Source organism: Natator depressus, chromosome 3 (genome assembly GCF_965152275.1).
Source record: "Natator depressus isolate rNatDep1 chromosome 3, rNatDep2.hap1, whole genome shotgun sequence".
NCBI classification, from domain to species: Eukaryota; Metazoa; Chordata; order Testudines; family Cheloniidae; genus Natator; species Natator depressus.
Window position 1 is genome coordinate 202,166,410 of NC_134236.1, and position 17,365 is coordinate 202,183,774.

General features: G+C 48.0%; 1 protein-coding gene across 1 annotated transcript; it reads left to right on the forward strand.

Moving 5' to 3' along the window:
* The first annotated feature begins 1,293 nt into the window (after nucleotides 1–1,293).
* LRRN4 (leucine rich repeat neuronal 4) lies at nucleotides 1,294–15,751 on the forward strand. Its single transcript, XM_074949686.1, has 5 exons — nucleotides 1,294–1,374; nucleotides 6,370–7,067; nucleotides 8,751–8,955; nucleotides 13,156–13,293; nucleotides 14,126–15,751. The coding sequence occupies exons 2-5, from the start codon at nucleotides 6,377–6,379 to the stop codon at nucleotides 15,432–15,434; spliced, it is 2,343 nt and encodes a 780-aa protein (XP_074805787.1). The 5' UTR covers nucleotides 1,294–1,374; nucleotides 6,370–6,376; the 3' UTR covers nucleotides 15,435–15,751.
* Nucleotides 15,752–17,365: the final 1,614 nt, after the last annotated feature.

Sequence of the window (17,365 nt, forward strand, 5' to 3'; positions counted from 1 at the left end):
CCCTTTGCCTTGTCTTAGAACTGAACCAGCTGACCCCATAGTCTACAAGGGAACAATCCGTACGTCTCCTGGGAACCACAATGGCTTCCAATAGTCCCATTAAGAGACCGTATCTTGTTTCTTCGGATGTTCTGCTAGTTTTCAAGGCCCCTGCCCCCCGTAGATAGTGAATGACATGGCCCGAGATAAGTCTTGTATGCACATACTTTCAAGGTCTGTAGGAAAAGCAGTGCATGGATTAAAGTCCTGTCTTTGGGCTGTGCAGGTCTGCCATGCACAGATGTGTTACTCTCCTGGGACAGCAAAGGCTCCAAAGAGAACACAAACCACAGCTTTGATGATTATTTGGCTTGCAGTAGCACCTGGGGTTCTGTGCTTTTGTTTACACTTTCACTTTGGTGCAGTCCCTATTGACTCCTGTCCCTGCTGTCTGTGTGCTTTCCTATAAAATCTTCATCTTCCTCCTTCTCCTAATGATTATTTGCATTACAGTAGTGCCCAGAGGCCCCGCCTGAGATCAGGCCCCGAGTGTGCCAGGCACTGTACAAACATATAGTCCCATCGCTTACAAGATAAGACAGCCAAAAGGTGAGGGAGGAAACCCAGAGGAAGTGACTTGCCCCAGCTCTAAGGGCAGAACTGGGACACTTTATAATTAATGAACCATGCTCCCTAAGTCTTCAGTCTGCTGAACACAGGTTATGCCCTTCTCTGGCGGGGAAACACCCCGTTCCTCAGACCTCCAGAGATGGTACTTGAGGTGAGAACTTTGGTTTCGACATTCGCTCGGGGCCTCCTTCCACGTAAGGCTGCTCTTAAAAGCCACTTGCCTGGTGTGGCTCTTTCCAGGGTTTGCACTTTTAGTCTCCAGGCGCCTGCAGAGAAATGTAAGCGGGCTGGGGCGACTTTATCTGCTGCTTGAGAAATCTCAGGGCTGGTGTCAGCAGACAAGCGTCAGCATCGGCCCTTCTTCACCTTGACCCTTTAGTGAAGAGACGTAATAACTCCCCCCACCCTAGCGTGGGTGGACGAAGAGGAGCTCGGTATAGAAATTGTTCTCCCTCGCTCTGCCCCCCCATCCCCTCAGACTGAAGGGGGAGGGACTGGTCCTGCCTGGGGAGGGGGTGTTAGGAAATCTTCCCACCACCTTGCTGGTAAGGGTGAGGGAGCTGGGTGTGTGGAAAGCGGAGGAGAGTGGGCCTGTCCCCTCCCCGCTCCCAGGGAGGGTGGGGAAGCTGACATGTAGGGGAGTGAGGCTAGTCCAGATCTCTCCCCTAGCTGCAGGAAGAGAGCAGACGCTGCTGAGTCACTCCTGTATATAAGCAAGCGCCAGGGAATCAGAGCAGCGCAGACCCCAGCAGGAGTCCTGGACAGGTATGTGCATGCTGGCGAGGCTGAGTGGGTGGGATTGGCTGTGAGCGTCTGGGTTTCTAACCGGCCCATTTTCCACCTGTCCCCCTGGGTCTGGGCTCCACAAGGGCTTGTGGCATTTCTGCTGCCGTGGGACTGGGCTGGAGGCAGAGGACCCTGACGCTGCTGTCTCTTGGGCTGAGGGCCGAGCAGGCTCTTGCAGGGCCTCTGATATGGGGAGCATAAAGGGGACATAAAGACCCCATTTCCCCTGTGCCTGTCGCAGACAGAAGGCAAGCGGGACTGGAAAATGCCTGGCCCAATGCAGGGCCTGCAGCAGCAGTGAACGGTAACCATTCCTAACAGAGCAATAATGGGAACACAATTGAGCTCTGTGTTCCACATAGTAATGGGCTTGAATCACCCTGCCAATGAGACTTGTTTGGATGAGCGTTCAGCTTCAAGATGCTAGCAGAGCAGGAATGATGACCTAATGGTTAGAGTCCTGGGTTTGAGTCCCTACTCTGCCACAAACTACCTGTGTGACCTTGGGCTAGTCACTTAGGGTGAGACTTTTAAAGGTACTTGGGTGCCTAATGGGATTCTCAAAGTCGCCTAACTCCCTCTGATTTAACAAAAAAATCCAATGGGAGTTAGGCACCTAACCCGCTTCACCCCTTAGAAAATCCCACCAGGCACCTGTCTGCATTTTTAGGCACCTTCAAAAAACAGCACTCTCTCTGCCTCAGTTCCCCACCTGTATAATGGGGATAATAGCACTGGCCTAGCTCACAGGGGGTTGGGAGGACAAATACATTAAAGGCTGAGCTGCTCAGATACTGTGGCAATTTGGGGGGGGAGGGGGTATAGGTACCAGAGATAGCTAGCTCCGTGTGCAATCGCAGCTGTTGCTTTGTTCAGTTCTTCCCACTTGTTCCAGGCGAAGGCTGCATGTCAGGGCAGAGGAACAGGCTGTGTTGTGCACAGTCAGTACGGGGCTCTGGGGAGGCAGCAGATGGAATTTAGGGAGGGCAGCTGCACTTCATGGAGCAGCCTGGCAGCTGTTGTGGTGGGGGCTGAGGGGTGAAGGCTGCAGCATACACGCACCCAGCCAGCTCTGACCGAGAGCAAGCACAACAGAGGAGAGGGATGGGGAAGGCAAATGTAACCGGAGATGCTCATGACAGGCCAGATCCTGCAAGCAGCTGAGCACTTCTGAGGTGCAGGCTCCTCAGCTCCTGGCTGAACAAAGGGTGCTCCTCACTGTGGCAGGTCAGGCTCTGCAGGCATAAACGAGGAAAAATGCAGCGGGGCGGGGCTGGGAGCTGCATACAGTTCAGATGCAGAGTGCTCCGGGGAGGGGGCAGTGGATCGAATCCACTGGTGTTGCATACGTGGCAGTGTGATGCATATTACGAATCATCCACCCGCAAGTACTCAGCAGGAAATTTTCTGTGGCCCTGGCCTTGCCTAAGAGACCCCTCACAGCTATGGCGGTTAGGAGATTTATACGCACTCGCCTTTCTCTGGATGGGACTGGTGAGGAGCAGGCACCAACCAGAGCTGCACAAAAGTAGAACTAATACCCAACCCCTTACCTAGGTCACAGGGTCCAGGACAAGCTGTTCAGAGGCTGGGGGTTTTCCAGGTTAACAGCTCCAGAGCTCAGGTAGGGAATGGGAGCAGAGTGTGCTAAAGGAGTGAGTGACCAAGGGAGCAGCTTCTTGCTGACAGGCCTCTTTCTGCAGGGGGAAAAGGCGCCTCTTGAGTTTTCACCATTTTGGTGCAAGGCAATGAGGACCCCTGCATACACTCTAATAAATCAATGACACTGAATCCTCTACTGCCAGGAAAGTCACCTGCTGCAAGGCCCGTGCCACCACATGGGAAAGGGGCATCGGTGTAACTATCGAAGGGCTAGAAGCAGATCTAGGGGAAGAGTTTCAAAAGTGCCCAAGGGATTTAGGAGCACAGGTTTTCAAAAGCCCTAAAGTGGTTTAGGCAATGGCTACGCTACAAAACTCTGCCAACACAGCAATGCTGATCAGGGATGTGAAGAGGTGTGAACCCTGACCGATGTAGCTGTGCTGGCCAAAGTGTAGACTTGGCTATACTGGCAAAAACACAGCAATGCTGGTATAAGCTGTGTCCACACTATACTCCTGGGGAATTCTTTGCCACTACACACACGCAAAATTCATGTTCCCCGCAGATTTTTTTTCTCTGCAGAAAATATATTCCGCCACAGAGGCGCTGCAGTTACACCTTTCACCCACCAGGGGCTGCTGTGGCACTAGAGCAGACAGCTCACTGTAACAGCCAGCTGCCAATAGGGAGGAGGAGAGGCTGTGTTCCTCATAGCACCCTGCCTGTGGGACCAGGTGAGGAGGCATGGGATATGGGGAGACAGACAAAGTGGAGCACATGGGACTGCTGGGGGAATCTCACAGACTGGGGGTTCAGAAGGGGAGGGACAGACTGGGGCAGGGGCTGAATGGAACAGGGGGGTGCAGGGACACCGGGGGGGGGGAGCAAGGAGGTACAGGTCCACATTGGAATGGGGGTAGCTGAAAGGGGGTTCAGGGCCACATGGGGATGGGGTGAGGGGTGCAAGTGGGCAGGGGGTGGCTGAGTGGGGGTGCAGGAATACATGGGGATGCATGGGGACAGGGAGGGGGTTCAGGGACACATGGGGATGGGAGGAGGGATGGCTGAGTGGGGGTGCAGGAGCACATGGGGATGGTGGGAGGGAGGTGTAGGGCCGCAGGGAGGGCTGAGTGTTGGTGCAGGGACACATGGGGATGGGGGAAGAGGCGTGCAGGGACACATGGGGACAGGGGCAGATGTGCATGGGAGAGATTAGGGGTCAGCCAGGGTCTGCATGGGGGAGGCTCCCCAACTCTCTAACAATTCCTCCTCCCTCCAAAAACATGTTCCATACTTCTCCCACCGACACCCAAAATCCTCCAGGTTCACTCCCAGGCTGCTTCCCAGCAATTATTTTTCTCTTCCTCAGCTCCTGTGTTACCCCTGACTCCTCCAAGTGTTTGCACTGCATCTGAGGGGTGCGGGAAATACTGTTCTGTATTGTAGTTTAAATGACTCATTACTCAGAGTTCTATATTAATTTGCCTAGTAAGTAACCTATTTGTCAAAAAAACATTTCCTGAATCTTTTTTGTTGTCTGTAGGGTTACAGACATACTTGTTGACAGGTATTTTCATAGAATCATAGGACTGGAAGGAACTTGAGAGGTCATCTAGTCCAGTCCCCTGCATTCATGGCAGGACTAAGTATTATCCAGACCATCTCTGACAGGTGTTTGTCTGACCTGCTCTTAAAAATCTCCAGTGACAAAGATTCCACCACCTCCCTAAGCAATTTATTCCAATGCTTAACCATCCTGACAGTCAGGAAGTTTTTCCTAATGTCCAACCTAAACTGCCCTTGCTGCAATTTAAGCCCATTGCTTCTTGTCCTATCCTCACAGGCTAAGGAGAACAATTTTTCTCCCTCCTCCTCGTAACAACCTTTTATATATTTGAAAGTACATAATGCCTCATCTTTTAAGTCTTTGGAAATAAATTACCAAAATAATTGAAACGGGAGTGATTATATTGAGTTATTTTGACAAATAAAATATGCAGAATTTTAAAATATTGTGCGCAGATAATTTGTTGGTGCAGAATTTTAAATTTTTTGGCACAGAATTCCCCCAGGAGTAACACTAGCGCTCTGCCAGTACAGTATACTGGTATTGTTATACCATCAAAGGACTCCTAATGTAGACCTTGCCAAAGGGGCGTGACTTTCAATGGAACCTAGCTGCTTTTCCCCACAAGCTGCATTGAAAGAAAAGTCAATGGGCCTCGTGCTCTTATATCCCCTGGGGGCTTTTGAAAATCTCCAAGATCATTCTCTTTGAACCCATAAGATTCCGACACTTGCATTCTGCAGGCCACTTTGTAGGAGAGCCACCTTGCCATGGGCATGCCTGACCTTCCAAGCCCTGCCTCCCCACTGCCAGTGCACATCATGCGAGAACAAACCCATGGCAAGGTGGACAACATGATTACCACCCAATTTACTTTTGGACCTTTAGAGGCAAGCTCCTGTCTGCTCTGTATGGTGATTAAAGAGCCTATTGAACTTCACATAAGAGGAGATGTTTGCCTGTTCTCTTCCACCAAAATTATCCCCTCATGTTGCTTGCTGTGTACATATTGTTTTTATTATTTATTTGTATTGTGGTAGCACCTAGGCATCCCAGTCACAGCCCAGGAACCCATTGTGCTAGGAGCTGTACAAACACAGAACCAAAAGAGGGTCCCTGACCCAAAGAGTTTACAGCCTCAGAGCGTGTCCACACTCGAAAGAGCTAATGGCGGCAATGCTGTACAGCTGTAATGTAGACACTAACTACAGCAATGCAAGGGGTTCTCCCATCGCTGTAGCAAATCCACCTCTCCGAAAGGTGGTAGCTAGTTCAATGGAAGAATTCTTCCATTGACCAAGCACTGTCTACACTGGGGACTTGGGTTGGCTTAAGTACGTAGATGGGTCAACCTAACTTTCGTGTGTAGACCAGCCCTAAGTTGGCTGCTGCTCTCCCCTCAGACCTTCAGCTCTGAATATACAGCTAGGCAGAGATGATAGTGCTGCATGTGTGTTTGTACAGCACCTCGCATGATGGGTTCCTGGTCTACGAGTGGGGCTCCTAGGTGCTAGAAAGATAATACAACTAATAAATAATAACAGGTACAGTTTGGGACACATGCTGGTTACCTTTGGGATGAAAGGTTTTATGTACCTTTAAATATGCTCAGATGAGACTTCCTTCCCAAATGCCTCATCTTTATGGCAGTTTAATTACAGCAGAGACTCTAATTATCACCTCCACCATCTGCAGGCACCAGCAAAACATTTATCAGTGTTTTGCTTTCACATAGCTCGTGGCAGCCCCAAAGGGCTTTAATTTACTTCTCTATATTGCTCTTTTGTTTCCCCCTCCCTGAAAAGCAAAAGAATGTTTTCCCTCCTGCTCGCTCTTTCTCTGCTGGAGTGGGAGGCGGCGGCCGGCCTGACAGACAGAGCAGCTCCAGCTGCGCTGGGGGATTTCACAACTCTTTTCCAGTTGGCCCAGCAAGACCACTGGGAAAACAACGTTAATCTTACCAGCATGTCCTGTGAGGATCTGAGGAACAAGACATGGACCCACTTGCATCTGAACAACAACAGCCTGCAAGCCTTCCCTGCCTGCCTGCCTGGGGGACTGGAGGCCTTAGACCTCAGCACCAACCAGTTGCCTGCGCTGAGTGGCGTGGAGATAGTGAACTTCCCAAAGCTGCGTGCCCTCTCCTTGAGGCACAACCACATCCAAGAAGTTGTGTGGGGAACCGGAGCCCTCAGTAGCCTCCAGTTCCTGGACCTAAGCATTAATAAATTGTCCTCTCTGCCATCATGCCAGACCGCCCACCTGCCAAACCTGAAGTGGCTGTCGCTGGCCGGAAACCCCATCACTGAACTCCAGCCTCTGGCTTTCTCCTGTTATCCACAGCTACAGTTCCTGAACTTGTCTGCCACTCTGCTCGGGCGTGGGAATGGCGGAGGGATTAGCGCGTCAGCCTTTGCAATGAACATGTTGAAGGGGGACACCGGGAACAGAGCTAGGAGCACCATTGACATGCTGGACTTGAGTGGGACCTTTCTCGAGAAAAGTAAGTTTGAAGATTTTTGTGGTACACATGGGGCCTGATCAAACCTGATGAAGTGAAACCACTGTTAGTGACACAGCTACCAGCACTAGAACTGCGGACCTTCGGAGCTGTCAGCAGGAGCTGCGACAGCTTGAGCTAAAGGTCACTAGCTGGGGCTGTAACAGACTCATATCCTCCACTGATCAGGCACAGCGGAGGAACCTCTAAAACACACCCACCAGTCGGTTACAATCAGCAGTGGTGGGAATTCTCTTGTGCAGACAAGACTTCAGAGGGGAAGGTGGAGAAATAGCTATTAGCACAAGCCTAGCAACTACACCTGCCCACAACAGAATTTCTCATCTGTCCTCATAATCCCTCAATCCCTGTCCACTATCCTCTCCGATTATCCAGCTCTCAGCCTTGGGCTCCTCCCTTTCCTCCTCTTTTCCTATCCAGAGTCTTCCAGAAGCCCTTCTCTTGTTCTTCAGTGGCCTGTCTAACGTCTGCCTTTCCTCCCCCACTGCTAAACCCTACCTAATCCCTTCACTTTCTCCTCTTATTATTGGCACAGCATGGAGAGGCTTCCACCAAGATCAGGGCTTTGTTGTGTTAGGCATTATCAATCCACAGAGCAAGAGGCAAGCCCAGCCTCAAAGAGCTTACAGGCTAAATAGACAAGATAGGACCATGGGAGGATGATCATCCCCATTTTATAAATGGGGGAGCTGAATCCCAGAGAGAGGCAGTGACTCGGAGTCTGTGGCAGAGCCCAGAGTGCACCCCAACTTCCTCAGTCTAGTCCCTTAGCCACAAGACCACTCCTCCTCTCTACAACAGTCTTTCCTCTCTCTCCCCCCCTCTCCCTCCTGGGCTCCCGTAACATTTCATCCAATCAAATGGGTAAAATAATTCCGACCTGGTGAGATTCAGTGAATGGATAATTGTTCAAATCCTTTGAGCAAGACAAAGGAAAGTAGCTGTGGACGTGTGAAGGGGAATTATAAACCTGCTGTTCTCATACAGCCAGATCCAGACATTCCCTAGCAGAGGTTCCAGCCCAGTCACTAATCAATCCAGGACTCTGCGCTGCGCTGAGTGAGGGCACTTTGCCTTACAGCTGTGCTGCTAAACTGCTGGGGAAATAACTAAAGGCCTGGGAAATTCTTATATTTTTTTTCTATAATTTTTTCATTTTTCTTTTGGGGAATTTCATGTTACTTTGATTTATCCATTTTATCCATGCTGGGGGGGCGGGTGGGTCCTGCCCTAGGAGCTGAGAGGACCTTGGGGGTTGGACCCCACCTGGCACTCACCACGCAGCGACAGCTTCTTTGTCCCGGGGCTGGGCCCAGCTCTTCATTCTGGGCATAGTGAGCTGGTACCTGGGTCACAGCGCCATTCTGATTTGGCCCAGCTGCCCCCCATCATGACAGAAGGGCAGCCAGGCCACACCTGAGCAGCGCTGTGACCGCGTGCGCCAGGTTGCAACACGCGGAGCAGGGAGCCAGGCCCAGCCCCCAGGAGCCGCTGCTGCAGGGTGAGGTTTTTCATTTTATTTCATGTTATTTTGCATTTGCTATAACCAGCAGGTGCATCAGTTTTCAGTAAAACTCAATCCACTGCAGTCTGCTTACTGGCCAGTCCTAAATTCAGCACAGTTCTCCGCTCACATACCAGTCACCCGGGTCTTCTCTGCTTCAGTTCAGCAGGAGTGGGCCCAAGACTTGGTCAGCCTTAGGTCGCTCCACCTTGCAAGGATGGCCCAGCTGAAGAGCTTCGATATGGATCTATTGAAGTCTCTGCCCAGGCTGAGAGAACTGAATTGCCAGGACTCCCATGCGCTGAGCAGGGTGAGGACGGAGCTATTTGACGATGCTTCTCACCTGACCTTTCTCACCTTCCAGAAGTAGGTGTTTTCTTTGCTCATCCATGTGTTAAAATGCCGCTGTCTGCTGAAAGTGTCTAGTGACAGCTGGGTTCCCTCACTGCCCCCATAATTCCCCTGGAGTCATCCAAATAGGAAGGTCTTTAGTGCATGGGGGAGCTGTCGTTTCAATTCATTTGGAATTCTTGCGAGGCCTTGTTGGCACAGCAGAACTAGGATTTCCCAGGCTGCGTGCCAGAGTCTCTTCCCTGCTCCAGCTGGTGCAAAGATGCCAGATCTCTCCATTGTCCTATGCTACTCCCCCTGCAGCCTTTAGTATAGAGGGCATACTGGGCACCTGTTAGAGAGGTGTGGCTGGAGTATACTGCACTCCAGAGATCTCTGGTTGGCAGAGAGCCCCTTAGATGCCATAGCCAGCTGGTGCAGACTAAAGCAGCCATGAAGTTAGTCTAAACTTCACCAGCGCTGTCCTAGTCGTGTCTCTGATTCTGGGGACAGTTCTGACTTCTTCACAAGCTCCCAGCCTTGCTGCAGCTGTGGATACTGGGAGTAGCAGAGAATCTGGCCCCATGGGCCAAACTCACATCATGATGCAGAAACTGCCTGAAACTGCCTTAATGAGCCTGGTGCAGTTGTTGGCACCTGTCAGTGTGCGGTTCTTTCTTCCTTTCCTGGGCAGACTGGTGATTTAGATTTCACTGAATTCAAAAGGCCAGAATTCCCTCTCAGCTGCACTGACTTCAGCAGAGATGCAGGAATGGAACTGAGAATCTGGCCCAAAGTATTCATGACCCTGCAGCTTAATCACGCCTGGGTTGTGGAAAACCCAATGCCCCCCATTCCCTCGCCTTTGGAGTATTTAGCCTAGACCAGGCCGAAGTGTGCTCAGCAGATGTTATAAGGCTGATGGACTGGAAATTTATGGAGCGAAATCCCCTGCTAATGTAAACTGACGCAGCTCCACTGACTTGATGATTTCAAAGTTTGTGAGAATGGCCTTGTCTGCATTGGGGGCTAAACTGGCGCTGCTGTGATCAATGCTGCAGCCATCGATTTAGCGGGCCTGGTGAAGATGCGATAAGTCAATGGGAGAACGCTCTCCCGTAGACTTCAGTACTCCACCTCCCCAAGAGGCAGAAGGTAAGGAGACACTCTCCTGCCGACTGTCAACATAGCACAGTATAGACACTGCTGTAAGTCGATCTAAGCTACGTCAACTTAACTTATGTATCTTACATAATTTAACTAGCGTAACTTCAATCGACTTACCTTATTAGTGTAGACCAGACCCAAGTAATTCTACTGGATAGACTCTAGGAAGAGAGATGGGAACAATAAGTGAGACATGCTCAAACCAGGAACTTGAAATATCTATTTAGATTGCAAGTTCTTTGCGGCAGGGACCCTCTTTTTGGGCTAGTCTACAACTGGGACTCTTATGCATCACAGTCATACAAATAATAAATAAAATAATAATAATAATAATAATAAATACCTGCCTACAGAATTCACTGACTACAAAGACTAAAACAGGAGGATTAACGTACCTGGGATAGGGGATTGTCAAGACCAGAATGGAAATGAAAGGTTAGGATGGCATAAGCAAACACAGTTTGGATAGGATATTCGAGTCAGCGGACCAGGATAAGGAGGGTTGACCTAACTGCTGTCATGTTGAAGCTCTGGCAGCTTCTCTCTGCAATGGATGGTGGAGAAGGGAAACACCGTGTTATACCCTTAGCTTTCCTAAGAAGATTTAATTAAAATAATGAAGGTTAATTGTTAAACACTGGATTCAGGGCAGACAGGTGTGAAAGGCAAGTGCCGAGGGGGAGCTGGCTCAAAAGAGAGAGGAAGCTGTGGAATGTAATAGTAACGTGTGACACTGCATAAGGCTAAGAGCAGGGTCCCCCAAGGGTCAGCTTGGAGCCGCTTTGTGTATCCTGTAGATCAGTATCCAAAATTCTCATGCCAGCCATTCGAGCAATAGCAAATAGCAAGGAAAACTGCAGTGGGACATGCAATGTTTTTGGGAGAGGGAGAAAGGGAAAGTATTTTCATCGTAAGTTACATCTTCAGGGCACCTTGCAGATGTAACTAACTAACCCTCTCATCATCCCTGTGCTACAGGGAAGTATCATTAGCGCCATTAGCTGTGGAGACTGAAGCATACTGGGGTAAATTCCTTAACTCACATTGATTTCAAGTTACTTCTGCACTGCCAACCCCACGCCTTCAAAAATCATGAGCTGGGCCCTCCAAAATCAGGGGATTGGCTTAAAAATCACGAGATCACTTTAAAAAATAGTAAACGTGTGTGGGGGAGGGGGTAGCTCTTTGCTTTGCCCTCTGGTTTTTGAGCTTTTGGGGTTCAATTCGGATCATGTTTTCAAGTGCTTTTTCCTGCAACCACAGCGGTGAGAAACTCCTGGTGCTGGGGTTTGAGGTAAGAAATACCAAATATGGCGAGACTCGTGATAAAATTCATGAGAGTTGGCAATGCTGGAGCTTGGCCAAAAAGTCAACACTGGGTCACTAGCAGAAGCAGCTGGCTATTGTGTCTACTCCACAATTCACTAGACTATGTTGGTCTGTACCTCACTGCTGGTGTCCATGGTAACCCGTGTTGCAACAGACCCTCATACCAATCTCGGAAAGTACCAATGTTCCACTGGAATAGCAGCAGTGCTCCATTTATGGATGGTGTACAGGTGTTTGTACTGTTTCTTTAAACCTCCATCAGGAAGCCAGGCAGGAGGAGTTCTAGGCAGAAACTGCAATGCAGCAGAGAGAGACAGTAGTTATTGCTTCTTGGAGAATTTCTTGTTCTGTGTTAGGAGAAAGCAACTCTGTGATTCTTTCAGGGAAGGATACAGAGCTAAGGATGTATTTTGCATCACATACCATGGGTTACACAGTTATGAAGTAGTTAATGTAGATAAAGGTGTAACATGAACAGTGAAGGCAATGTACCAGAACAGCAAGTATATTGCAAATAGAGCAGTCAGGACTGATTAGGAAAGGATTTAGAGGATATTGTGGAAAATCCTTTAAGCCACCAGCCAGGAATATGAATGCAGCAGAAAATGAACAAACAGGGCACTGGATTCGTGAACAGAGGACAGACCACAAGTCTAAGTGGTAGTGAACAAAGAAAGGATCAAACTCTGCTCTCAGCTACACTGCTGGATTTGGGTACAGAATTCACGCAGCGCTGGTACAGAAGATGGGCAAAGGCGGCCTCCCTGTTCACAGAACTCAGGTCTAACTCGGAAGGAAAAAGCACAGGACAATTCAGGCACAAGAAGGTGCAGAGACAACAGCAATGTTGCTATCCCCAAGTTCGAAAATCAGGAGTAATGCTTAAAAATCATAGATTGGCTTAAAAATCCTGAGATTTTTAAAACAATAAATGTGGGGTGCTTTTCCTTTGCCTTCTGATTTCTGACCCTGTCATGTGCACTCAGGTCACATTTTCAAGCTTTTCTCTGCAACTATGAGGGCTCAAAACTTACCTTTTTTTTTTTTTTTAATGAATGCTCAAATTCTCAAATTGTTCCCTGGATTCCAGGAGCTAGAGCTTTCAGAAAAACATCAAATATCATTACACAGCTAGTAACACTGTACCAATGACTAGAGCCCTGCACGGACACAAAATTTGTATCCGCATCTGATCCGCGATTCACAAACATGGTCTGTGGATATATAGCGGACATCTGCAGATTTGCAGGGCTCTACCCATGAGTCAACGTAAGGTGGATGCTTGGCGTGCAGAAACTGAAGCTATTCCAAACATGGCGTGAAAGGGTTGAAAGGAGGCTGGAGAGTGAATTAGGAGGACCATAGGGCAGGAGAAGAGGTGTAGGATGAAATGAAAGCCAAGATGAATGCAAAGGTTCAGGGATAAGACAAACTTTACCAAAGCAGAGTTGCTGGGTGCAGGGTTCTTTTCCTTTCCTGCTGCCGTTCCTACTGCATTCTGGTTATGCCTTTAACATAAATTTGCTGCAGAGAATGAATCTAAATTGGGGTGAACGTGATGATACGTGAGGGTGATACGTGAGAATTAACTTGGTTTTCCTGCGGTGGGGGATTAGTAATCTGCTATGAGCCAGGAACAGATTACTGCCTCCCCAGGGAGCAAAGAAGGTTGCATGTCATCCCTTATGCAGACTCCTTAGCGGACACTTGCTAAAGATTCTCAAAATTTTCATCTCCTAGCTGTAACCTGAGTTCCTTTAATCCTTGGAATATCAACTCATCAGGTAGCATCAGCATCAACCTGTATGGAAATCCTTTAGAGTGCAACTGTGGACTTTCCTGGCTACTTTCTGATCCGAAGAGAGTTGTACTGCAAAGGTAAATGACCTGTCAGCAGCGTATTACTCACACAACAGGAATGTAGGAGTCAGTATAAGGATTATCCTGAGCCTGTTTACTTCAATTTTTGCTACAAGTTGTGCATGGATGGTGTAGTTTTCCTGTTGAAATACAAACCCCACCAATATTATTCGGAATCACCATCTGTTCCTCAAAGGACAGACATCTAAAATAAAGTTTCCTTCAAGAATTAAGTATGGACTAATTATATTTGAAAGCAGCACTGTGCTGTTAACAAAAGCAGAACTATAAAATAATGGCATCTACTGATAATTTATTCTCTGCCTCCCCCATTAGTACGTTACTGCGAGTACAGATAAAATGTAAGCTAGCTCAGTGGCCTTAATGACATTGTGCCCTGGAGATCTGCAGTCAAATTGTGAGCTTTGATTCCTAAGCCAGCAGGGACCAAGAATACTTTGGAAGTAACTACACATCACTCTACACTGCCCCCTGCTGTCAGACTGGGAGAGGCATTACTCAAACGTGGTTTTGGTGCTTAATGCTTTGTGTATTGTGCCTTCAACTTCCACTGCATCTTACTGAATCAGACCCGTGGCCTTCCCAGTTGGGGGATACTTGCTGCCCCTTGCAAAATGTATGCAGCCAAGTTGGTCATATGGTGAGGAAAATAAGCCTGAAAGTGCAGAACTGTAGTCAAGACTCTGCTTGGCTTTGGCCCCAGATTTCCTGTGAGAGAACAGGTTTCGGATTGGCATTAGCAGCTCACTACCTGATACATTTCATAGATGCTGAGGGTGCCATCCTATAACTGTTATGTCATTTCTAATTCGTTTGCTTCATCCTGCAGGGCATCTGACACCATTTGCAACACAGCCCCAGAAGACGGAGAGATGCCTTCATCCTCATCGTCTCTTTCGCTGTTACAACTCTATGATGAATGCCAGGCCAAGAGAAACACCACATTCCCCACATCAAACACTCCTCCTCTCACAGAAGACTCTTCCAACCTTCCCATTATCGATTCCACTACTGTGGCAGCAACGATGGACTCTACTCCATTTGCTGAAGAACTTTACAGCAACTCCTTGGCGCCACGAAACATGGTAAGTATGACGCAAACAGCTCAGATGAAGAATGATCCCACAAGTGTGGACGTTTTTTCCAAATCTACTACCGATCCCACTACTGAAGGAACAGCAGCCACCTCTTCAACAATTCTGGGAGAGCTTTATAGCGACTCCTTAACTCAGCAAAGCACTGTGAGTACAATCAAAACGGATCCATTGAGGAGAAATGCCACAACGACCACTGCTCTGTTCCACCAAGAGGAAACATTCTACCAGTCTACTAATAACACTTCCACTGAAGCGACAGGACCAACAGGGACAAACTCTCCTCTTTTTCCTGGCATAGTAAGTCCATCTCAGACAGATCAACGGCCGCAAAACCCCACAAAGGCAAACCCTATTTCAAATCCTACCCATGCTGTAATACAAGTGGATTATGTAGATGACTATTACGATGATGATGATCAACCAAAGGAAACCACAGTTCAACTGATAATAATCTCTTGTGACTACGACCCCTGCCACCACCTCCAGAAGCCATGCTCTGAACTTCAGAGGTTGTCCCCATGTCTGTGTCCTGGAGTGTCTGGAGAAGACACTGTTCCGGATCCACCAAGACTCAGAGAAGTATCTGAAATAACAGACACATCAGCACAGATCCACTGGTGTGCCCCCAGTTCAGTCGTTGATACTTATCAGCTTGCATATCACGCAAAAGGCAGCGAGAAGAGCCAGACCCTGGTGCGTGAGATCTATCCCACAGCGAGGCAGTACACACTGTACAAACTGTCACCAGACACCACCTATTGGGTGTGCGTGATTGCTTCTAACAAAGCAGGATCGAGCCAGACGATGAGTGAGAAGATTTTGGGCAATCCATGCACCCAGTTTACAACAAAACACAGCTATAAATCCATCTTTGCGGTCTTGTCCCTAGCAAGTGGGGTCTTCCTAATCACCACCATCATATTGTCTGTGTGCCTGTATCAGAAATGTAAAAAGCCTCACGCTGAGCAATATGGCACACACCTCATCTCTTATAAAAACCCAGCATTTGATTACCCCTTAAAACTGCAGCCATGTAATTAGTCCCCGGTAGCTTTGTCAACATCAACATCTTATAGCAACACATCTAAGTGGAATCCAGCTGCTCACTTGGTTAGGAGTTCCTCAGAGGGTTGACTTCATCCAAGTTGTAATTCCAATGAAATTACACCAGGCACATCTGTGGCTCCGAATGCTTTGTTTTGTTACAACAGGACACCACCTGGCCTGTTTCTGAGATCTCTATTTTCCATTTCCAAAGATCTGTGTTTGGGGTGAAGTTTCCCTTTTTATTATAATGTATAATTATTTTCTGGCAGCTGAGCGGGAGGTCCCAATGAGGATGATTTTAAAATGAAGTGGGGGGAGGGATGGGGGTGGCACAACCTGATGTGGAAGGAGGAAGAGGCATAGTCCTGAAGTTCCTTGGCTATAGTGCTTCTCTAACCTAATCTAACAGGATGTTGAAGCACCCAGAAAGCCCTGATAGAAATAATCCCTAGCATGTATATAGTGCCTTTCAGAGGTAGATATCAGTGTTTTACAAAGGCACAAGGGTTTATAGATTTTAAAACCAGAAGGGACCAGTATGATCATCTAATCAAGCCTCCTACAAAACAGTGACCACAGAATTTTGTCCTGTGATTCCTGCATCAAGCCCCTAATTTCAGGTGGAAAAACATCCATCATATCACTATCCCCCTTGTACAGATGCGAAAATTACCAAGAGGAATGGCTAGATTTTTTTTAAAAAAGGTCTTTAGGTGCCTAAAGGTGCCGACAGCTTTTGAAAATCCCTGTAGGCCCCTATCTGCATCATTAAGCACTTAAAGACCATTAAAAAAGATGGCTCAAAGTCCACAGCCCTATTTAGGTGCCTAAATAGCAATGCCCTCTTTATCAGAAAAGCTGTACACATACAAATCCGCTTGCACCTTTGAAAATCAGTCTAGCTTACTTAGGAGCCTCGCTGTGGATTTAAGAGCCTACCTTTAGGCACCCAGGATTGGAAATGTGGACCTTTGGATTTTTTGTTTAAATACCTACTCGGCCCCAAACACTTTTCTTGAAAGTGTCACCATCCTGCCTTATTAGTGCATGTCCCTGGGACTAGGTCTACAAAATAGCTGGCTGGGGCAACAGGGGCTCAGTTGGGATTGTACTTGGGTAACTAGACTGAGCCAAGCTGCCATGGCCACACTGTTGTTATTAGACTCTAGCAGAGTACACTTGTGTACATTTACCTGAAGTGAACGTTACAGCTGCGGTGTACCTGTACATGTCTTCCAGCAAAACTAGCACTCACCAGACTTTACATCCCTCATAGAAGCAGAAAAAAGAGCAACAAGAAAAAAAATCCTGTCAGTCTTTTATATGCTATAAAGAAACAAAAATGACCACAAGCCCATTTTAAAAAAACTTTTGCAGATCACCTTTAAATAGCCTAGGTGGTGTTTTGTGCGTTAAGATGCTGCCATGCTGGTTTTGCTTCCATCTTATTATTCCACTACAGCATGCTCCTCTCAATACAGAACATACATAGCTGTAAGTGAGGGTTTGTACAGGAGCAAAAGGGCATGAGTGTAAACTCTGAGATTTTTGCTGTTGGAGATGGTTTGAACTCAATAGAAAAATGCAATTGAAAAACAAATGACTGAAAAATGAAGGGTGGGAACGGTCTTGCGGTCCTCGATTGAGAGGGGCCACACACCCACAATGCCAGCCAACCGCAGTGGGAATGGCAAATGTGCAGCACCACTCAGGATCCAGCCCCTTAAGAACAAGATGTAAAGATTTAATGAATTAAAAAAAAAAGTATATTATAAGCTCCTTGGGGCAAGGACAGTCTTTCTGTTCCATGTTTGTACAGCGCCTAGCACAGTGGGGGGTTCTGGCCCATGAATGGGGCTCCGAGGTGCTATCACAATACAAATAATAGAAAGAATGTTGTATGGAGTCTCCAAAATGAAAGTAAA